This window comes from Gorilla gorilla, chromosome 18 (genome assembly GCF_029281585.2).
Source record: "Gorilla gorilla gorilla isolate KB3781 chromosome 18, NHGRI_mGorGor1-v2.1_pri, whole genome shotgun sequence".
In the NCBI taxonomy this organism is placed as follows: Eukaryota; Metazoa; Chordata; class Mammalia; order Primates; family Hominidae; genus Gorilla; species Gorilla gorilla.
This window is the reverse complement of record NC_073242.2, coordinates 101552653-101576150: the sequence shown is the minus strand read 5'-3', so window position 1 is coordinate 101576150 and position 23498 is coordinate 101552653. Positions and strand designations below refer to the sequence as shown.

Sequence of the window (23498 nt, the reverse complement as noted above, 5' to 3'; positions counted from 1 at the left end):
ATTTTTTTTAATGAGGGCTCACGCACTTAATCTAAACTGTCTTTAAACATTGCACCTTTATTTCAGGAGTGACAGTAAGGATTCACATTTGGGTTATTTCAAGATGAGCTTCCTACTGCCCAAGCTGACTAGCAAAAAGGAAGTAGACCAGGCGATAAAAAGTACTGCTGAGAAGGTGTTGGTTCTCAGGTTTGGGAGAGATGAAGATCCTGTCTGTCTGCAGCTAGATGATATTGTAAGTGAATGTCTAAAATAAGTGGTTTTTATTAATAATCTGTATATTCTCACTTCAGCATCTGAATAGTACATGAGAGGGAGTAGTCAGGGTTGGGTATATAGCTGTTCATTTGTTAGTTCACTAAGAGCTGATTGTGTGCCTGCCCTGAACCAAGCCCCCAGATCTGTGTGTGCTGAATCTGTCTTGGATGTCCTTACCCACTAGAAGCTGTCAATGCTGTTTCACCAACAAGGTGATGGAAGAGCAGAAAACTATTAACAAGCATCTGTGAACACTATCTTTTCAGTGCTCGAAATAGTAGGATAATAGTAGCCCCATTTCCCAGTAGGAAAAAAAAAACCAGAGAGGGCAAGTAACTTCCCACAGGTGCAGATCCACTATATTGCAGAGTTGAAATTTGAACTCAGTTTTCTGTAGCTGCACATAATCTTTTCTAGTGTGCTGCCTCCAGTATGTGCCTGATGCAGAGAGAGACCTAATCCAGAACTAAGACCTCTTACTGCCATTTCTACTGCTACCATCCCGTGTAAGAGCTGAGCGTACAAATCCTCATTTCCGTGGTTACAATGAGGGTGTGATGTGTCAGCCTGGGGAAAAAAGGACCAGAGGATTCTACCCTCAGTCATAGGCAGGAGGAAATACCACAGAGGTCAGTGATGTAGACACTGAAGCCACGCTGCCAAAGTTCAAACCCCAGCCCTACTGCTCAGGAGCTGTGTGACCTGGGGCAAATTACTTTACCTTCCTGTGCCTCAGTTTCCCTATCTATAAAATGGGGACTCTGATAGCATATACCTTATAAGAATGATGTGAGGATTAAATGAGTTAACAAATGTTAAGCACTTAGGACAGTTACCACATAGTAATATTATATAAGTGTCTGCTACTAATTATCATGGTTTTCATTTCTGGGAGGATTGGGAGGAAGGAGACGTTAGGGAATTTCACTATCCACATTACATATTTCTAAGTTGTGTTGTTTTAAATGAGCATGGGCTACTTTTATAAAAGCATTCAAAGAAAGAAATTAAAGGAAGAAATAGATTCACACAGTTTTCCCCAAGGATTTGTATGCTCAGCTCTTAACACGGGATGGCAGCAGTAGAAATGGCGGGTAGAGGTCTTAGTTCTGGGTTAGGTCTCTCTCCACAATGAATAGACAGGAATACTCCCATGCTGTCACCCTCCTAAACTCACACAGTTTTCCCCAAGGTCCCCTTCTAACCTCACACAGTTTTCCCCAAGGTCCCTTCCTAACCTCATACAGTTTTCCCCAAGATTCCCTCCTAAGCCCGTCTGCAGTGAATGAGACTCTGGAGGATGGGGTTATGCTTTGTCTAATGTGGGAGCCACGTGGGCTGCATTGTTGGCCCAGGAGTTTTTTCAAACAAAACACTCTGTTGTAGTAACAAGTTTCACAGAAGAAACATTAGCTGCCTCTCCTATTGTAACCTTTGTCTCTCTTGTCATTTGCAGCTTTCTAAGACCTCTTCTGACTTAAGTAAAATGGCTGCTATATACCTGGTAGATGTGGACCAAACTGCAGTTTATACACAGTATTTTGACATCAGTTATATTCCATCTACTGTCTTTTTCTTCAATGGGCAGCATATGAAAGTGGATTATGGGTAAGTGCAGTTGATCTGAAGTTAATTGCAACCTTGTAAGTTTCCTTGGTAAGCAGTTTCAGTAGCTTGCCTATTTCCATGTGATGTTGGCTCTGTGAGTCTTACATCAGTACTGTTTCCTCAATTGACGCACTCTCTAATTTTTTATGCAAAACCTTGCTACAAAATGAGAGTGCTTCAGGTATGATTGTCAAATTTTATTTATTTCTTTAATAGTGCATACGCATGGTTTGTCAAATTTTAATTTCCGACTTAAGTATGAAGAAATAGTACAGTTGGCAAAGCACTACCATCCATAAGTCTATAAAATATAAAATAGCCATATTAGCTAAATAAAGAACTCTTAAAATTTTCCCAGGAATTTCATTTGAAACAAAACATGTAGTTTTTCTTAAGCTTTTGGACTGGTAAGTGGCATTTATAAAAGAAACATTCCTTCTAGCAAACTAAGATGTGCTTCTCTCTTGCAAAGTTTCCTGCTTTTCGCCATTGAATTTTAAATCATTCTTCAACAAAGCCTGTCAAGAATAAGTAACATGATGTCCTCTTTAATGCCTTCCACTCCATCCAATTACCATCTCAATACTTAATATTGATGATTGGATGCATCCATGATTCTGATCATTTCTTACTGTGGTTGATGTGTCCACTTATCTAGATCTGTGTACCCTTTTTGTCTTTATTTGAAAGTATGTGAAATATTATCTGTTTTAAAGTGTTTTAGGCTGGGCATAGTGGCTCACGCCTGTAATCCCAGCACTTTGGGAGGCCGAGGCAGGCGGATCATTTGAGGTCAGGAGTTCAAAACCAGCATGGCCAACATAGTGAAACCCCATCTCTACTAAAAATACAAAAATTAGCCAGGCATGGCCAGGCGCAGTGGCTCACGCGTGTAATCCCAGCACTTTGGGAAGCCGAGGCAGGCAGATCACGAGGTCAGCAGATCGAGACCATCCTGGCTAACACAGTGAAACCCTGTCTCTACTAAAAATACAAAAAATTAGCTGGGCGTGGTGGCGGGCGCATGTAGTCCTGGCTACTCTGGAGGCTGAGGCAGAAAAATGGTGTGAACCCAGGAGGCGGAGCTTGCAGTGAGCCAAGATCGCGCCACTGCACTCCATCCTGGGCAACAGAGCTGCCGTCTCAAAAAAAAAAATTAGCCAGGCATGATGGTGGGTGCCTGTAATCCCAACTACTCAGGAGGCTGAGGCAGGAGATTCGCTTGAGCCCAGGAGGTGGAGGTTGCAGTAAGCAGAGAATGCACCACCACTACACTCCAGCCTGGTGACAGAGCAAGGCTCCATCGCAAAACAACAACAACAACAAAAAAAAAAAAAACACAAAAGTATTTTAAAGCTGTTTATTCTACTGGAACACATTTGATGTAAGTATTAATTTGGTACAACCTTTTAAGGGGGCCAGTTCAACATTATGTATCAAATAGTTTAAAGTTTTTAAACTTTTTAACCAGTAATTACACTTCCAGGACTTTAATATGATGTTGTAGATGCACATTTAACAACTGAAAGAAATATATGTCAGCTAGAAAAAAGCATATTACTGAATAATTTGTATGACATAATTCCCAATGTTGGGAAAAAAGAAGTATGTATCTGCACATACACACACACACACACACACACACACACAAGATTGGAAGGATAGACACTGAAAAGTGACCTCTGGCCTCATCCGTGATTTTATTTATTTCTTTAAAATTTTTACAGTAACATACCTGGTGTTTGAGATACTTTTCTAAAAAAACAATTTTTTAATACCTACCACTCAAAAGGCCATGAATATTGAATGGGCTTTGCACAATGCCCAGGCAAAAGCAACAACAGCACACGAAGAAACAATGTGCACTCCAACACTTGGTGAAATCTGCTTGATGATTTGAGAAGTGATAAAAATGGATTTTGTGATTACAATAGCTTTTGAAGCTGAAGCTTTGCACATGACAGACCTTTCATGCTAGTGGCCCACAGCACTGGGTTGAGTCATTTACTAAATGGAAAAAAATGATTGAAAAATTAATGTTGGGCTTTATGTCTGAAGTCTCATGGACAGAAGAAAATAACAAAGCTGTTGTTCATTTTGTTTATCCTGAAAGTCTTCAACAAGTGATTACTCAAAGTTCTTAGAGCAGTTGTTTCTCTTCTATGCTGTCTAGATCTCCAGATCACACTAAGTTTGTGGGAAGCTTCAAAACCAAACAAGACTTCATAGATTTGATTGAAGTAATCTATCGAGGAGCAATGAGGGGGAAGCTTATTGTCCAAAGTCCTATTGATCCCAAGAATATTCCCAAATATGACCTTCTCTATCAAGACATTTAGTACATTAATTGCTGTCAAAGATGAAGAAAAAGGCACATCTTGACACAGTACCTGAATCCAGCTGTGCTGTGTTTCTGGAGTCCTTTGGAAACGTGTCCCAGAGGGGAAGAGGTTTGACTTGCGTGTAGAAAACCCGGCCCCTGAGGAAAAGACCCCACTGGTTCTCTGATGACCTGGGATGCCTAAATGTCTACTCCCTGCGAGCCTCAGAGCAGCCAAGTCATTGGTGTTCATTTTCCCCACAGTGATTTTTGTAACTTCTCTTTCTAATGTTTTTCTTTATCCCTTTAATACAGAACCCTCCCAAACATTGGCTAGTACAATTTGATTTCATCATGTTCATTTGATACACAAGTGAACTGGAAGGTCACTTCCCATAGAAGCAAAAGTCCTCATTTTCTACCCTAGCTGGGTGCATGCATGCACACACACACACACACACACACACACACACACACACACACCCCTTTGCCCGTTCCTCCACTCATACATCCCTCTTGCTTTCCCATCTCCAGTCTGTATTACTGTAGGTTCTCTTCAAATAATTAATTGAGCAGACAAGTTTGTTTTATTTTGGAGCCTTTTTGGCTCTGGCTTTTAAACATTGTCCTGGTTGGCTCATTTAATTTTTTTTCTTTTTTTTGAGACCGAGTCACTCTTGTCGCCCAGGCTGGAGTGCAGTGGCGTGCTCTCAGCTCACTGCAAGCTCCACCTCCTGGGTTCATGCCATTCTCCTGCTTCAGCCTCCTGAGTAGCTGGGACTACAGGCGCCTGCCACCATGCCTGGCTAATTTTTTGTATTTTTATAGAGGCGCAGTTTCACCGTGTTAGCCAAGATGGTCTCGATCTCCTGACCTCTTGATGCGCCCTCCTCAGCCTCCCAGGTGCTGGGGTTATAGGCGTGAGCCACCACGCCCACCCCATTTAATTATTTTTTATGTTATAAAATTTTATGTGAAAAGTGAGAATTTGAACCTTCACCATCCACCACTCTATTCAGGTAAAACAATGAATGAGCCACCTTAGCAGGAGCAGATTTTTCCCAGAAGCTGCTGCCTCTTCCTGAGGCAGAAAATTGGATTACTAAGGCTCAAAACTAAAAGAGATGTCAGCATTGTTGGAAAGAAATGTCACCTATATGGGATTTGCCTGTTTTAATAACTTTGTAAGGAATTCTTGCTCTTCTAGGGGTGCCTGGTGCAACCGTGGGCAAGTTACTGCTCCTCTTTAAACCTCATGGTGGTTATTGAAACAGATTTATTAGAAGGAGAGGGTAGGTGCAGAGCTGGAGAGCCATGGGCAAGGCAGCTTGTGACCTGCCTAGCAGCCGCTGACCGCCTCTCCAACAGAAGCCCAGTCCTGTTCAGAGCAGCACTGTCACTGCAAGTCCAGCCCCCTTTGCCAGGGGCTCCATTCCACCCCTTTCCTGCAGGGAGGGGTGCCATGAGTCTTGCTTCTGGCTCATACAGGAGAGAGGGAAGGCTGCCAGGCACTGCTTGTATCCCTGCTGATAAGAGGAGGGAGTCACTCCAGGAATAAGACAAAAGGAGAGGAGGAGGCCATCACCTCTGTCCTCTTCCATCGTACACTTCCTGTCTCTGGTTTAATCACGATGCATGGAGCTACAACAGCCATCTTAGGTCCACAAGGTGCCCAGCATCAGGTAAAACATCGATATGCTAAGAAGAACAAAAAGAGCCCGATCCCTGATGTTATTGAGCTCCTGCATGAACTCTGGACCTGCCTGCCTCAGACTTCTGTGAAAGAATAAAATTTCTTTTTGCCTAAGTCACTGTTAGTTGGGTTTTCTGTTCTTCAGCCCAGATCACACAGTATTTGAGGTATGGTAAGCACTCAGCACACCAGCCAAAACTCAGAACCTGCGTGTGCAAAATTATCATGTCTTCTTCCTCCTGTTAGAAATAAGTTCTCTTATTTCTGAGTGCTGCAGAGGAAGAGGAGCACTCAGAAGAAAAGTTTCTCAGCAAGGCAAAGTTTACTTCTGCAGAAGGGTGCTGCCCGCGCCTATAGCAGTCGCAAAAGCACACCTAACAAAGGAGAACAGGTTTCTAACCCTAACACAGTTCCTGCTTCTTTGTCTTTCCCCATTGGTTGGGGTTGGACCACACAGTCTAGGTTGACTCCAATTGGCTATGCGCTTGAATCTTTCTCAAATAAGGCAGAGGGTAAAGGTTACAGGTTAAGGTTTGGAGCAAGGCGGTTTACAGCCTATGACAAGAAAGTTGGATCTTTGAAGAGGAACCTGTCTTTTATTCTGACAATTTCCCCCTTTTTGTTGTTATAATTCTTCCTCTTCAAATTATTTTAGTAAGATTTGGCTTTGTTGCTCTTCTTGATTGTCTAGGAGTAAAAGTTGGTCTGAATATGGAGGAGGAGAGACAGAGAAGGTTTTAGTGTGAGCCATTTCTATGAGTCTTTGAACTAACCCACAAACACAAGGTGTGATGCAACAGCCTACAAGGATGAGTGCACTTGTAACAATGGCAAGGGAAGTGAGGATAGAGGCCATAAGTCCTTTCCATTTACCAAACCATCTTTCGGTTAAACCTGTGAAGGGGTCATCTATTCCAGAATTTTCAGCCAGCTCATTTGCTAGGGTGGTGAGGCCTTGTAGAGCCTTGGTAATGGTTCCATCGGGAGCTGTGTTATTTGGGATCAAAGTACAACATTGGGCTCTGATGATGACACAAACTCTGCCTTTTTCTGCTAATGTCATGTCAAGAGCTATCCTCTTTTCCCAGGCCGTTCGGCTGGTGGGACCAAATTGCTCAGCTATCCCCAAATGGTATCTCTGGTATAATTAACAAATCCTTGTTGATTGTAATATATATAGTTTATCCAGTCTACGTTTTTGTTTATAGTAGACCACCAAAATAAGACTGACTCAAACCTGGCAGCTATTTGATTTCGAGCTTTAAATTCGTTGGCTACTCCTCGTGGTACTCCAATTGCCTCTATATAGACATGGGGGTCAAAAGACCCTTGAGGAGCTTCTCTTTTTTCCCAAGAGGGTGACTTTTTGTCGGACTGATGAAATGCCAGGGTGAAAGAGATGGCCAGTTGGATTAGAGCGCAAGTGCTGCTCCAATTATTTGGCAGCATACCCAGTAGAGGTCCTCCGCAATGGACCAAACATCTGCTTGTAGATAGACAAGGGCAGTCTGATTGGTGAGCTCTCGAAAAGGCTCGGATTCACTGCATCCCGTTAGATTCCTGAAAGATGCAAGTTTTCCCCGTCATGAGAGACAAGAGGTACAATTGGCATCAGAGGCCAGGAGCCAGATGGCCCTTGGGGGCTGACCCACAGGGCAGTCTTTGACTTTTGGGAAAAGCAGTGAGAGAGTGGTGCATGACTTATTACCCCAGGCTGTGGGGTGCTGGAAGAGAGCTACTGTATAGTCCATGCCCGGTTTGTTAGACCATCCAAGCAGGAAGGGAACTATTTGGGTTTCTGGCCTGCCCATTGCACAGGCATAACAGTCGCTTTTATTTAAAGTGCAAACTGAATATTTGATCCATTTCAGCCAGGCATTCGTTTCTTGGTGTCCGGTCTCGATGGCCAGGGTTTGTTTTAGGTCTTTGACTTCCACTATGTGCACTTTAGTTTTGTCATTAGGTAGTGGCAAGATAGTTGTTTCATTTGGAGGAGATCTTGGGGAAGGAAGGGGTGCTGGAGGGGCGACAAAACCAATCTCAAAGGACCCTATGGGGTCTTTCCCGCTAACATCTGTCCCATACCATAAAAGCGACTTAGGGTGGGAATATGGTTAGTGGAGGTTGAAGTAGTAATAGAAATATGCACCAGGTTACATCGGAGGTGTTGGCAGTTAGAGGAGTTATTTTGTTTAGTAAAATGGATATAAGGTTTTAGGGAGGTGCAGCCTGCTGAAGAAGTCCAGCCTTGGGACTGAGTGGTCCAGAGAATATCGTACCAGGAATGGCAAGGTAGCCAATTATAGGGAATCTTGCAAGGATCAGATTGAGGGTGGGGTGAGTACCAAGGGCAAAGATACTTTTCTGAAGAGGCTAGTTGCCTTTGACTTTGTAGGTCTCCGCAAGGTATGACTAGGCAAGCATCAAACACAACAGCTTGGGGGGAGGCTGACCTGGTTACATTAACAATGAAATGCGGGCTGGGCGCGGTGACTCATGCCTGTAATCCCAGCACTTTGGGAGGCCGAGGTGGGCAGTTCACAAGGTCAGGAGATCAACCATCCTGGCTAACACTGTGAAACCCCATCTCTACTAAAAATACAAAAAATTAGCCGGGCGTGGTGGCGGGCGCCTGTAGTCCCAGCTACTTGGGAGGCTGAGGCAGGAGAATGGTGTGAACCCAGGAGGCGGAGCTTGCAGTGAGCGGAGATCTTGCCACTGCACTCCAGCCTGGGCAACAGAGCGAGACTCCATCTCAAAAAAAAAAAAAAATTGAAATGCCCCTGGGCAATTAGGGGGAAGAAGAGACAAATTAGACCTTTTTGAATGTTAATTTTGAGGGAGTTGGTCCTGGAGTGATGGTCCATGATTCCATAAGGGGTGGGGTCCTTTTTACCCGAGTGTGATGAGTCCACCCCTGTTCAGCCGTTCGGGCTGCTGTTTCAGTTGTTAGGAGTATTAGATAGGGTCCTTCCCACGATGGTTCGAGTTTTCCTCCCTCCAGCTTTTGATGAGCACATAATCCCCAGGCTGATGTGGGTGTACTGGAAACTCTAGAGGCGGCATTTGTGCTACGAGGGCTTGGGTCCTGAGGGGAAAAAGGGTGGAAGATAGACCACGTATATAGTTTTTAAGAAATTGATGTTTTGTTTCGAATGTAGGGATGTCAGTGGTGGAATTTAAGCATGGCAATCTGTAGAGCGTTTCATAAGGGGACAGGCCGATGTCTTTTCAAGGGGCGATACGATTTCTTAGTAAGGCGACAGGGAGATACTTAGTTCATGGCAGTCGGGTTTCCAAGATTAGTTTAGTTAGGTGATTTTTTTAGTTTGATTCATTCTTTCTACTTTTCCTGATGAGGGTGGGTGCCAGGGAGTATGATATTCCCATTTTATCTCTAGTGTCTGGGTTAATCCTTTAATGACTTGTGCAGTAAAATGGGTTCCATTGTCTGAGTCAATGTTCTCTATTAATCTGAATCTGGGTATGGTATCTTCTATTAGTACTTTAACTACATTATTGGCAGTTGCACTTGGCAGGTGAATGGCTTCCACCCAGTGAGTGAGATGGTCCACTATAACTGACAAACATTTGAGGCAGCCTATTTGGGGCATTTCGGTATAAGTCAATTTGGACACTTTGGAATGGCCTTAGCCCAGGATTTCTTCCCCCGAAGGGCAGTTTTCTTAAAGTTTGTTTATTGGTTTTTCTGCATACCATACAACTGTCTGTGACTTGCCTGGTGAGGGTATAAATCCCTGTACACCCATAGGTTCTAAGGACTGCATCACACATGGCTTGGGGACCCCAATGGGTCCCTTGGTGAAGTTGTGTTAAGATTTCTGTCATTAGGGGTTTGGACAACATTTCTTTGTTATCTGGCAGTATCCGTTTCTCTTCTGAGTTTTTGTTAGCCCCTATTTTCTTTAATTTTTCTTTGTCTGCTTCGGAGAAGATGGGGGTTGCAGATGGGGAAGGGAGACAAGGGGTTCAGTGGAAAATGGGCGCTTCTTGGGAAGTAACTCTTGAAAGAGAGACCTTTATGGTGTCCTGGGACATGAACAATGGCTATATCCTCTGGTAGCTGAAGGTTTTCTAATACTTGCATGATTAACTCTTTGTGGACAAGGTTTTGGCCCTTGCTAGTAATAACTTGTTCAGTCCAAATCTTCCTAAAGGTATGGGCCACTCCAAAAGCATATTTGGAATTGGTGTAAATAGTCCCTTCTTGATTCTGCAGCTATTTTAAGGCTTGATTTAGTGCGAACAACTCACATGTTTGGTTAGACCAGTTATTGGGAAGTCTCCCTGATTCTACTTCTGTGGGAGTTTCTCCATCAACCACTGAGTAGCCATTATGTTTTTTCTCTTCAATTACCCGGGAGGAGCCGTCTGCAAAGAGATGGTGCCGTGTTTTTAAAGGGGTCTCACTTAGATGAGGCCTTACTTTAGTTTGATGATTAAGTCTAAACATTTGTGCTTGGGGTCTCCGGCGTTTGGATTTCCTGTCAGGAAGGTGGCGGGGTAGGCCGGGCACAGTGGCTCACACCTGTAATCCCAACACTTTGGGAGGCCAAGGCAGGCGGATCACCTGAGGGCAGGAGTTCAAGACCAGCCTGACCAACATGGAGAAACCCCATCTCTACTAAAAATACAAAAAAATTAGCCAGGCATGGTGGCATGCCTGTAATCCCAACTACTTGGTAGGCTAAGGCAGGAGAATTGCTTGAACCCAGGAGGTGGAGGTTGCGGTGAGCCGAGATTGTGCCATTGCACTCTAGCATGGGCAATAAGAGTGAAACTCCATCTCAAAAAAAAAAAAAAAAAAAGGAAGGTGGCGGGGTTGAGCACATTGTCAGTGGTTAGGGTTAAATCACCTTTTTCTAATAGGATAGCTTCATATTTTAGGATTCTTGAATCTGTAAGCCATCTCCCTGCTCTTTGGCTAAGAATGGTTTTAACCTGATGGGGTGTGCTTAGGATGAGACTTCCCCCAAAGGTTATTTTTCTACTTTCCTCTGTCAATAAAACAGTTGTAGATTGGATACATTCGGGCCACCCACAGGTTACCACATCAAGAATCTTTGACAGAAAGGCTGTGGGCTGGCAATGGCCCCATGCTTTTGAGTGAGTACTCCTATAGCTGCCCCATTGCTTATATTAACAAAAAAGTGAAATGGCTGTTCTAAGGATGGCAGAGCTAAGACAGGGGCAGTTATAAGTAGATGTTTTAGTTCCTCAACTTGCTGGACTTCTTGTGGAGTCCAAAGAAGGCGGTCAGGCCCTTCTTGGGTAAGTTTTAGATATAGAGGTTTTGTTTTTACGGCATAAGAGTCAATCCACAGGCAATAATTTCCAGCTAGCCTGAAGAATTTTCTAAGTTCTTGTTTTGTCTCAGGCAGTGGCAGGGATATGATCCCTTCCATTTGTTTGGGCCCTATCTTCCGCTTACCTTTGCTTATTAAGTGCCCCATGTGTTTTACCTCGGGTTCTACAAGCTGGAGTTTACTTTTTGAGACCCGTAACCATTGTTCCCTTAGGAAATTTAGAAAGCTAATTAAAATTGCGGTTACTTGGTCTTTGGTGCCTCCGGAAATGAGCAGGTCATCCACATATTGGAATAGACATAAGAATGATGAAAAAGGGAAATTCTGTAGGACTTGTTCCAAACTTTGACTGAATAGGTTTGGAGAGTCTGTAAACCCTTGGGGTAGAACTGTCCATCACTACTATTGCTTCCAACTGGAATGAGGGTCTTCCCATTCAAAAGCAAATATGTCCCAGCTATCCACAGCTAAGGGGCAAGCCCAGAAGTCATCATTGAGGTCTATTACTGTGAACCACTGGCAGTCATGAGGGATCTTGCTGATAATGGTGTAAGGGTTAGGAATGACAGGGTGGGTGGTCTGGACTATTTGGTTAATGGCTCGAAGATCTCGTAGTAGCCGATATGACCCATCCGACTTTTTTATAGGCAATATTGGAGTGTTGTAAGAGGACATATGGGGTTCAAGAAGTCCTTCCTGAAGGAGACCTTCGATTATAAGTTATAAACCTATTCTGCCTTTCAAGGGAATAGGGTACTGTTTTCTCTTTACAACTTCCCCAGGGTTTCTTAATTTTACATGGATTGGAGAAACTTGTAATTTTCCCCAATTTCCTTCCTATGACCAAACATCATCAGAGTGGATTTGGCTCTCCTCAAGGGTGGTAAGTAAGTTTAAGGAAGCAGAGAATTTTCCTTGATTAACGTATAGACCTATACCTAATTTCGTCATTAAGTCCCTCCCGAACAGGTTTGTCCCTGCTTCTGGAATTAACAGGAATTTGATGCTACCTAATTAGTCCTGATACCTGACTTTGCAGAAGCCCACAGGCTGAGGCCAGGAGGTGGTGCTGGGGAGGAAGGCAGAGAAGATGAGTGATCAAGAGAATGCCAGAACTTTTCTCTTACTGTTGTTTTACCAGAAGCCACTTAATACAATCAGACAATTCTTTAAGAAAACTGCAGAGTGCCTTGTTCTTCCAAGAAACTTGGTGCTGAAGAGATCTAGGAAAATGTGTAAGTGACTGTGTTCTAAGAGGCATTTTTTTAAAGAGTTTGACTGGTATTTGCCAGTTTCTGACTATTGTCTCTTTCACAGGTTCTAGAATATAGGTCTTATTGGCCTACTAGCGCTAACCTGTTGAAGTTTATTGATGAATCTGCAGGGTGCCTGTGAGGAGAGCTTCACAGAGATGGCCAGACCCTGGTGAGAGATAGTGACATCGGTGTCATTTTACACCCTGCAAAGGAGGGGCCGTATTTTCGCATGAGAAGAAGGCACATTGGTGATTGGTGGTATTGAAGGCTTATAGCAAAAAAAAGTTCTGTTAGAAGAGCTTCTGTTTCTCAGAGCTCCAGAAGCTTTCTTCTGGGAGACTCTTAATAGCATGACCTCCCATCAGGAGAGGAAGATCAGACAGCTTGCTTTTGATTCCTGGTGAAGGGTGGGTTTGTTCCAAGTAGGAAAAGCAGCTTCTACTGAGACAGGGACTCTACCTCCCCACTCTTTACAGAGTCCCAGAAGCTTATTGCTGATAGGGACGTTACCCTGGCTCAAGTCCTTCATGGAAGAGACCAGGAACTAATGGCCAGGAAGCCTAAATTACTTAGCAAATGTTTGGGCCAAGCCATGATTTGGACTCAGCAAGTCCAGAGATCCTGCCTTTACATCATCATCTTTTGTTTTCTAGAGTGCTGGTAGGTTAGATCCCAAACTCTGAAGTACTGTCTATGTTAAAACCCTTTTTCCCCATCCCATTTTGAGCTAGCCTCTTCCTCACCAGGCCCATGCCCTTTCTCCTAATTCGCTTTGAAGAGGCAACAGCATGCGGTGAAAAGAGCTCTGAGTTTGTATCAACCAGGCCTGGATTCAAAGTTCAGCTTCCCTGTTTCATAGCTATGTAATCTTAAGCAACTCACTTACCATCTCTGAGTCTCTGTTTCCTTGCCTGTAAAACAAGGACAACAGTTACCTTTCTGGGACCTAGCATTCAATAGGCATTCAGTCAGTGAGCATGATTCCCTAAGGTGGAAGAGTTTGTATCACCTTCGGGATTTCCAGTGGGTTTGGGGTGTTTTCCTGCCATACTCCCAGTAGACTCTATACCTTCTGACCACCCTGGACCATAAAGGAGCAAATAAAAAAGACTCAAGAGTGAACACAACACAGAAATGAGTCAAAAGAAAGCTCTTTATTGATTGACTCAGCAATGCAGGGCTGGCACCCATCAGCTTCAAACCACATCTTATCCCATCCACTCCTGTCCACTCCCATCCACTTTACCCTCTTCCAGGCTGAAATCTTGCTTTCAGGCAAGGGCTTCCAGCCAGCCTTGCATTAGTTCTCAGCTATGGTCTTCTGAACCCAGTCTTGGATGGAAGTCACCTTCACATACACACCATACTCAGCCACAGCACAGCTCTTATCAAAGCTTAGGATCCCAGCCGCGTACCAGGTGTCCTCCTCCAGGTCGTGAACGGCAAAGGCACTGCCCGCATCGCCATAGCAGGTGTCTTCCTGGTACTTAGACATGCCGGCACAGAAGGTGTGTTCGTTCAGTATGGGCTGCACCCCTACAGGGCTCTTCGGTGTCTTCTTTTCGGGGACTGTGCCGCCTTCATAGTGCCTTATGCGTTGGTCTTGGTCAGCCACAGGCAGCATGACATACTTCAGATGGTCAGTAAGTTTAAAGTTGTCACTTTGTCCCCAGCCAGACACGTAACCCACACGCCCTGCTTCTGCATAATCCTTTGAAGGTAGGCAGATGGGCATCACTCTCTCATTAACAGGCACCTTCTGTTTGAGTTTGATGAGCCCAGTATCTACCTGGGAGTAGTTAGGGTGTAGAACAACCTTCTCAATCTCTACAAGCTGCTTTTCCCCCACATAGAGTGTTAAAGTAGGGGCAATGTCTTTTGCTATGGCATTTTCTGAATGGCTCAGGAAGAGATTTTTAGCTGTGGTCAGCAGCCATTGTTCATTGATCAGCGAGGCCCCTGTGGTGAGATTATGGCGGGAGACCATCTTAGCCTGCCAGGGAAAGCTGCCTTTGGCATCCAGGTGTCCACCCAGGATCCGCTGCACTGGGTTTGCCGGATTCTTGGGCTTCCCACATACTGTCAAGGAGAGCAAGACACTCGTGAGTGGAAATGTGCAAGATCCTTTCCATCTGAGAAAGGGGTGAAAGCATGGGCGGTTGTCACTGCTGCATAAAGTAGAAAGATTTAAATGCTTTGCCCTTACCACCTGCTGATCTCATTTCCAATAGTTGCGTTTTAAAATAATTCTGCTTTTTAAATTGTTTACATTACAAAAAGCTCTATTTCCCACTTTTCTAACAAAGGAAATGAAAATACTGAGATTTTTTAACGCTGGCTGGTGAACTATATTATATTTAAACAATTATCCCAACAGAGGAATTCCCACAATTCCCTGAAATTCATTGAAAGGGCTAGGGGCCAGCTGCAGTGGGTCACACCTGTAATCCCAGCACTTTGGGAGGCCGAGGCAGTTGGATCTCCTGAGGTCATGAGTTCAAGACCAGCCTGGCCAACATGGTGAAACCCGGTCTCAAGTAAAAATACAAAAAAATTAGCTGGACGTAGTGATGGTCACCTATAATCCCAGCTACATTGTGAGGCTGAGGCAGGAAAATTGCTTAAACCCGGGAGGCAGAGGTTACAGCGAGCTGAGATCGCGCCGCTGCACTCCCGCCTGGGCGACAAGAACGAAACTGTGTCTCAAAGAAGAAAGGGGCAGTGACTAGGAGCTACAATAATTCATTCTCTCTGAAGAAAGATGAAACTAGAGCAGCACTGGCTGGAGCTCAGATTTTGTACATGGTGCAGTTAATACGACACAGGTTGGCAGTTCCGCACCAGTAAGAGCAGAAGAGGCTGGGCCTTTGCCTCTGGTTCTGAGACGGAAAGGAGAGAGCAACAGTTCCTCCTAATAACGAGAAGCAGGAGTTCCAGCCCATGTCCAGCCTCCTGCTAGGCTTCCATGGATTAAGATTTTATGTCATCCCTTGACTTGTTCTCCCTGGAGCTTGCTTCTGCTTAGACCCAGGGCTCTCTAGCAGGCTCTCTGTATGCACAGGCTCTCCTGATCTGTGGGCGGTGTACACAGTGGATTCAGCCAGTGCCCTTCAGGCCCCAGTGAACAAGACCCTTGGTGACCCTTAGGGAGTCATCACCTAACTGCTTAAGTCTCTCCCTGGCCAGCTGCGGTTCTCCCACATCCCTCCTCCTGGCTCTTGTGTGCTCAGAGGAAGCCGCACTGGAAGGCTGTGCCCCTAGGACGTTCCCCGCTGGACGCCTGCCTGCTCTCTTAAGTGCTCAGCACCCACCTGCTTCACATTCAGGAAGTTTATCTCCAACAGCCTTATTTGTCCACTGCTTCTTATCATTTAAGGTGTACACTCCTGAAACAAAAGGCAAGAAATGAGCCAAAGGAAAAGTCAAGTCTGCACCCAGAGCAGAGTGAGAAGGCATTTAAGGAGAAGAATTAAAAAGAAGAAGAAGAAAGGAGGCAGACAGGAAGGGAGAAAGGAGAGAGAATACGAGAAGGAGGAAGGGAAAGAGTGCTGTGCTGGAAGCCAAGTGCCTGGACACCAGTTAAGCCCAGCAGAACACACTGTGGTCATGGCGGTCACAGCCAGGCAGTACAGGGAGGGCTCAGGGTTCAAATCCTGACTCTTCCTCTTACAGGCTGCCCGAATTTGGGCAAGCTACTCAACCTGTCTGTGCCTCAGTTTCCTTATCAGCAAAGTGAAAACAATAAACTCTATTCCGAGGAATACTGTGAGGACTAATACTGTGAGGACTAAAGCCCTTAGAGCAGTGCCAGGACAGCAAGACTTCACTAGGTTAGGGTGACATCGTCATCAGCATTCCTTCTTTTCCCACATCTCGTTCTGGAGATGTAAATCTGACTCTGAGATTTACATGAGGTAGGGTGCATGGCATCGCCTCCCGTTAACAAAACAGAAAACTTGAGGCTGACAAAAGTTAGTCTGCCCAAAGGGCCATGGCTACTGGTGACAAAACGCTTATTAGAATCTAAATCTCCTGGCTCCAAGGAGAGCAATGAACATTCCGGCAAATCACCTCAGCACCACCCATCAAGGAAATGTCAGAGTAGGGGGTTGTATGCAGGGCACAGAGACAGTTGTCCACATCTTACCATCTCCTTCTGTGCGCAGCCTGTAGTAGTTCTTACACTGGTAGCGAATTGAGTGTTCCCCATAGCCATTTGCAGTCTCGGGGGGCTTTGGGCAGCCATCATCTGCAAAGAAAGTTTACTATCGTCATTTGCCAGAGAGTTTACTATTTGGAAATTGTTCCCAGAGACCCATGAAAAGTCAGATGAGAGGAAGCTGCTCTGCACATCAGTCTCCTTCCACCCCAAATAGAAGACAAAGGAAGCGCAAGCGCCCCTCATTTCTGGCAGGATCCCCAATATTCTTCGCGGTCCTGAAAGCCCAGAGGTCAAGATAAGAAGAAGGGGGAACTGGGTGTTCTCAGAGAGAGAGTGCAGACCCGAGAGGGTCAGAGTGGGATGCGGCAGCACGAGGGATGCATGCTCCTACCCAACTCAAAGACTGACCTGAAATATCCATGACATAATCGCCTGAGTAAAATGAAAAAAGGTGTCGTCCCCAGAGCAGGAAAGCAATGACACCTCCCAGGGCACTGCAGGGAGAAGACAAGAAGGAGTGGAAAGCTGGTCTCCCTGCTTCACAGCACATGCATGCATCCACACACACAGGCATGTACACACACATGCACACACACAAACACACACGCATACACACACCTCCCACTAAGCAGCCAGAAAAGAAAATCAATATATGGAAGTGCTAGGACCAAGAAGTTGCCCCCACCCCCGCCCATATATGCTTTAGCAGCTTCTGAGCATACCAAGCTTCCAGCAAGCTCTGTCCTGCTGGGAATTCTGCAGAAGCTTCAGAGAGGGATAGGAAGGCACATAGGAATGAGGGCCTCAGTTTCTGGTTGCATTCAAGAAAGTATGTTGTCAATAATACAGAAGCCCTCCGGGAAAGAGAAACCTCCCTCAGGCATCCCAAAGTTACTGCTAATAAAATGTAGATAAAGATGAGAAAGCAGGGCTTATTATGCCATTCCCTCTATTTATTGAAATTTTCCATTATCAAAGTTTCCTTAAATATATAATTTTAAACACTTATATGGTTATTTCTAGTATGTTATGATAATTCATCTTTAGGAAATGGTATCTCAAACTCCAAAATGCAAAAAAGTTACCTGGAAGAGAACCAGTGTCTGAAAGCAGGACTGTGGCCATGGGGATTGGCACACAGGTACCACCTGCCAGTTCACCATCCCGCTAACAGACGTCGACCATTCAGACACTACTTGCTTCTATTAAAATAGTTTCTAGTCTTGTTATTTCAACATTTCAGAAAGTCTTTATTTTTATAAGCTCTAAGTGCCTTAATTAGATGTATCCCAGGGACTAGTGTGTATCCCAGGTACTAGTCAATTAATTGTGTCATTCAAATGTGTTACTACTAGTCTTTCTTATTTTGCACTTTTAGAGAGGAAAATATCTGCCAATAAATATATTCAAAATGCCAGGAAGCCTACCACAGGAGCTGATGACATCCCCTACAAAGTCAAAAACGTAACCTCAAGGAAAAAGAAACTCCTGAGAGTAAATCTCATCTCCTGGGAAAGACAGCACTGTCTTCTATGGATGCAGAAAAGGAGAAGATTTAACAGACTAAGCCCTTTAGTTCACTATAATTTAGCCAATTTTCCCTGTTTCTTTGTTCTATTTCTGCATCTTTACCAATGTATGCAAAGAAGAATGAAAGAACCAGAGGAAAGGCAGGAGGGAAAGCTGTGGACCCACCTCATCTTGGTTGGTCTTGCCTCTGGAAGAGCAGTGCTATGGGGCATGTGCTGGTCTTTTTATGGCACCATTAGCTCACCTCTCGCCCTTCTCCATTTCGTAATTCCTGTGTCTTCAAACTTTGGCCCTGATAAGGTCACTATCTTTTCCAGTAACAAAACCACAAATAACACCCCTGTTAAGAGTTGAGCTCTTGAACCTCTTTCCTCACCTGCCACCAAGGTGCTCTGTCCTTCCTAGGAAGCTAAGGCTGCATTGGGGTGATGCCCTCACTTCATCCGGTGACTAGCACTGCATCCAGCAGCACCAGCGCCACATTTGCCCGCACCGTGGACTCCGTCTTTGAGCTCGCCTGCATCTACTCGGCCCTCATTCTGCACAACGATGAGGTGACCATCACGGAGGATAAGTTCAATGCCCTCATTGAAGCAGCTGTGTAAATGTTGAATTTTTGGCCTGGCTTGTTTGCAAAGGCTCTGGCCAACGTCAACATTGGGAGCCTCAACAGCAGGGGCTGGTGCACCTGCTCCAGCAGCGGTGCTGCACCAGCAGAGGATAAGAAAGTGAAAGCAAAGAAAGAAGAATCCAAGGAGTCTGATGATGACATGGGCTTTGGTCTTTTTGACTAAACCTCTTTTATAATGTGTGCAGTAAAAAACTGAACTGTTAAAAAAAACAAACAGTTGAGCTCTTGCTTTACACTTGATTTTCCCGTGGTGTTTTTTTATAAACCCAAGGAAACCTGGCAAATTCATGACCCACGAACCCGCCAAAGTATTTCCCGAAATCAGCAACTGGGCAGGACAGGGCAAAGGCAGGAACCATCAATCTGTCTCTTTATCTTGGAGGATTTTCACACTGCAGAAGGCCTCACTTTCATTTGTTTCAAACCCATCGTAGACATTTCTGCAGCCTAGCTTAGATGGGGCTCTAAAGAAAGCTCTTCCTTTTCACAGTAATTTTCTCCAGCTTGTGTGTGGCCGTCGCCCTATTACTTAAAAGCTCTCCAGCCTGAAATCAGTAAATGTGTTTATTGTGTCTTCTCTGATTGCTCTTTGCAAGAAATCACACAACTAGTTAAAGCTATAGTGTAGACTGACACAGACCATACTCAATGGCAGTGGTTCTCATGATTTTATAGTCTGGTGATTAGCCTAAATAGGCAGATGAGAAAAATCAATAGATCTCAGTCAAGTGTCTACACCTGTGTGTATCCCAGGTACTAGTCAATTGAAATTTAGTAGCAACTCAATAAAAGATTGATTTATTCATTAAAAAGGCTAGTGATTCTTGGCCGGGTGTGATGGCTCACACCTGTAATCCCAGCATTTTGGAAGGCTGAGGCAGGCTGATCCTTTGAGGTCAGGAGTTCAAAACCAGCCTGGCCAACATGGTGAAACCCTGTCTCTACTAAAAATACAAAAATTAGCTGCGCATGATGGTGGGCGCCTGTAATCCCAGCTACTCAGGCTGAGGCAGGAGAATCGCTTGAGCCCGGGAGGTGGAGGTTGCAGTGAGCAGAGATTGCACCACTACATTCCAGCCTGGGTGACAGAGCAAGGCTCCATCTCAAAAAAATAAAAAGAAAAAGAAACCACAAAGGGTTTTAAAGCTGTTTATTTTACTAGAACACACTTGATGTAAGTATTAATTTGGTACAACCTTTTAAGAGGGCCAGTTCAACATTATATGTCAAACACTTAAAAGATTTTAAACTTTTTAACCCAGTAATTATACTTCCAGAACTTTAATATGATGTTGTAGATACATATTTAACGACTGAAAGAAATATATATTAGCTGGAAAAAGCACATTACTGAATAATTTGTATGGCATAATTCTCAATGTTGGGAAAAAAGAAATATACATCTGCACATACACACACACACACACACACACAAGATTGGAAGGATAGACACTGAAAAGTGACCTCTGGCCTCATCCGTGATTTTATTTATTTCTTTAAAATTTTTACAGTAACATACCTGGTGTTTGAGATACTTTTCTAAAAAAACAATTTTTTAATACCTACCACTCAAAAGTATAAGTGACTAGAACTTAAAGGCCATGAGTATTGAATGGGCTTTGCACAATGCCCAGCCAAAAACAACAACAGCAAACGAAGAAACAATGTGCACTCCAACACTTGGTGAAATCTACTTGATGATTTGAGAAGTGATAAAAATAAGTTTTGTGATTACAATAGCTTTTGAAGCTGAAGCTTTGCACATGACAGAGCTTTCGTGCTAGTGGCCCACAGCACTGGGTTGAGTCATTTACTAAATGGAAAAAAATGATTGAAAAATTAATGTTGGGCTTTATGTCTGAAGTCTCATTGACAAGAAGAAAATAACAAAGCTGTTGTTCATTTTGTTTATCCTGAAAGTCTTCAACAAATGATTATTCAAAGTTCTTAGAGCAGTTGTTTCTCTTCTATGCTGTCTAGATCTCCAGATCACACTAAGTTTGTGGGAAGCTTCAAAACCAAACAAGACTTCATAGATTTGATTGAAGTAATCTATCGAGGAGCAATGAGGGGGAAGCTTATTGTCCAAAGTCCTATTGATCCCAAGAATATTCTCAAATATGACCTTCTCTATCAAGACATTTAGTACATTAACTGCTGTCAAAGATGAAGGAAAAGGCACATCTTCACATGGTACTTTGAATCCAGCTGTGCTGTGTTTCTGGAGTCCTTTGGAAACGTGTCCCAGAGGGGAAGAGGTTTGACTTGCGTGTAGAAAACCCGGCCCCTGAGGAAAAGACCCCACTGGTTCTCTGATGACCTGGGATGCCTAACTGTCTACTCCCTGCGAGCCTCAGAGCAGCCAAGTCATTGGTGTTCATTTTCCCCCACAGTGATTTTTGTAACTTCTCTTTCTAATGTTTTTCTTTATCCTCTTAATACAGAATCCTCCCAAACATTGGCTAGTACAATTTGATTTAACCATGTTCGTTTGATACACAAGTGAATTGGAAAGTCACTTCCCATAGAAGCAAAAGTCCTCATTTTCTACCCTAGCTGGGTTCATGCGTGCACACACACACACACACACACACACACACACACACGCACCCACCCCTTTGCCCGTTCCTCCACTCATACATCCCTCGTGCTTTCCCATCTCCAGTCTGTATTACCGTAGTTTCTCTTCAAATAATTAATTGAGCAGACAAGTTTGTTTTATTTTGGAGCCTTTTTGGCTCTGGCTTTTAAACAGTGTCCTGCTTCCTCATTTAATTATCTTTTATATTATAAAATTTAATATGAAAAGTGAGAATTTGAACCTTCACCATCCACCACTCTATTCAGGTAAAACAATGAATGAGCCACCTTAGCAGGAGCAGATTTTTCCCAGAAGCTGCTGCCTCTTCCTGAGGCAGAAAATTGGATTACTAAGGCTCAAAACTAAGAGAGATGTCAGCATTGTTAGAAAGAAATGTCACCTGTATGGGATTTGCCTGTCTTAATAACTTTGTGAGGAATTCTTGCTCTTCCAGGGGCGCCTGGTGCGACTGTGGGCAAGTTACTGCTCCTTTCCAAACCTCATGGTGGTTATTGAAACTGACTTATTAGAAGGAGAGGGTAGGCAGAGAGCTGGAGAGCCATGGGCAAGGCAACTTGTGACCTGCTTAGCAGCTGCAGACCTCCTCACCAACAGAAGCCCAGTCCTGTTCAGAGCAGCACTGTCACTGCAAGTCCAGCCCCCTTTGCCAAGGGCTGCATTCCATGCCTTTCCTGCAGGGAGCGGTGCCATGAGTCTTGCTTCTGGCTCACGCAGCAGAGAGGGAAGGCTGCTGGGCACTGCTTGTATCCCTGCTGATAAAAGGAGGGAGTCACTCCAGGAATAAGACGAAACAAAAGGAGAGGAGGAGCCCACCACTTCCATCCTTTCCCATCCTACACTTCCTGCCTCTGGTTTAATCATGATGCATGGAGCTACAACAGCTACCTTAGGCTCACAAGGTGCCCAGCATCAGGTAAAACATCGATATGCTAAAAAGAACAAAAAGAGCCTGATCCCTGATGTTACTGAGCTCCTCCGTGAACTCTGGGCCTGCCTCCCTCCAGACTTCTGTGAAAGAATAAAATTTCTTTTGCCTAAGTCACTGTTAGTCAGGTTTTCTGTTCTTCAGCCCAGATCACACAGTATTTGAGGTATGGTAAGTGCTCACCCCACCAGCCAAAACTCAGAATGTGCATGCCCAAAATTTTCATGTCTTGTTCCTCCTGAGGGCTTTCTCTCATCTTTCTCTCATGTCCTGATTTGTATTTTTGATCCTGTCTTAGTTGCTTTCCATTCCACAAGTATTTATTAAGTGCCTGCTGTATGCCCCATCCTATGCTCACAGCTATGTAAGTACAGATGGCTCCTGGACAGGAGAAAATGTCCTTAGAGGAGGCAGTGCCTGTATCTTGAAGGAGAGTAGGAGGTGCTCATACAGGATGGGGAAGGAAATTTCAGCAGAGGGCCCCCGAGGAAATAAAGCCCAGGGGATGCAGACAGCTGGGCATGTCAGGTAACAACACAGAGTTGGGTGTTGCTGAAGCCCACAGGCTGAGGCCAGGAGGTGGTGCTGGAGAGGAAGGCAGAGAAGATGAGTGATTAAGAGAACACCAGAGTTTTTCTCTTACTTTTATTTTACCAGAAGCCCTTAATACAATCAGAGAATTCTTTAAGAAAACTAGGGAGTGGCTTGTTCTTCCTGGAAACTTAGTGCTGTATAGAACTATCAGAGGAAAAGGTGTATGTTAGAAACAAATGCTCAGTGCTGCAAAGAAGAATCAGCACTCCAGGAAAAAACTTTCTCAGCAAGGCAGTGTATTTCTGCAGAGGGGTGCCACTTGTGCCTGGTGTGGTCACAAGAGCACACCAAGCAGGGTGGGGCGGGGGGTTTTATCCCTAATGCAGCAGCTCCTGTAGCTGTGTCCTTTCCCCATTGGCTGGAGTCGGACCACACAATATAAGCTGACCTGATTGGCTACTGTTTAAAATTGAATAGGGCTAACTAGGCGGGAAGGGAGAGGCTGTAAAGGCTGAAAGGATAGTTGCAGCGTGGGTAATCAAGAGAATAGATGTGAGTTATAGATTAGCACTGGCAGGAAGGTTGTTTACCGTAACTAGGGGGACACAAAGAACGAGGAAGTTACTCTATGAAAATAGAGAACAAAGAACAA

At 44.4% G+C, this 23498-nt stretch overlaps 2 protein-coding genes and 1 pseudogene across 7 annotated transcripts in view; 2 read left to right on the top strand and 1 right to left on the bottom strand.

The window, feature by feature from the left end:
* The window catches only part of TXNL4B (thioredoxin like 4B), an 89251-nt gene that overhangs the window by 3970 nt on the left and 61783 nt on the right, over window positions 1-23498 (top strand). For 3 of the 6 annotated variants that reach the window (XR_010131374.1, XM_055366460.2, XM_063699738.1), the window contains exons 2-3: window positions 67-235; window positions 1715-1866. Coding sequence is in view for 5 of the 6 variants with exons in the window: in XM_055366460.2 (XP_055222435.1) it covers window positions 104-235; window positions 1715-1866 (284 nt within the window). In the remaining variant the exon portion in view is untranslated. Of the gene's footprint in view, window positions 1-66; window positions 236-1714; window positions 1867-4039; window positions 5994-23498 lie in introns of those variants that run through there. The other 3 variants (XM_004057966.5, XM_004057965.5, XM_019011992.4) reach the window with 2 other exon arrangements.
* On the bottom strand, window positions 13598-17234 carry LOC115930087 (haptoglobin-like). Its single transcript, XM_019011990.4, has 4 exons — window positions 17033-17234; window positions 16610-16711; window positions 15774-15848; window positions 13598-14541 (listed from the first exon to the last, which is right to left on the bottom strand). Exons 1-4 carry the CDS (start codon window positions 17232-17234, stop codon window positions 13763-13765), a joined length of 1158 nt encoding a protein of 385 aa, XP_018867535.2. The 3' UTR covers window positions 13598-13762.
* On the top strand, window positions 18439-19060 carry LOC109023556 (large ribosomal subunit protein P1-like; annotated as a pseudogene).

Bases quoted from the DNA above. Each gene is read 5' to 3' on its own strand.
- LOC115930087 (XM_019011990.4), bottom strand. From the start codon at position 17,234: ATGCGTGTGTGTTTGTGTGTGTGCATGTGTGTGTACATGCCTGTGTGT. The intron at 16,712-17,032 runs GTCAGTCTTTGA...CTTTCTTTGCAG, and splicing joins TTATGTCATGGATATTTCAG to ATGATGGCTGCCCAAAGCCC. The intron at 15,849-16,609 runs GTAAGATGTGGA...CTTTTGTTTCAG, and splicing joins GCTGCGCACAGAAGGAGATG to GAGTGTACACCTTAAATGAT.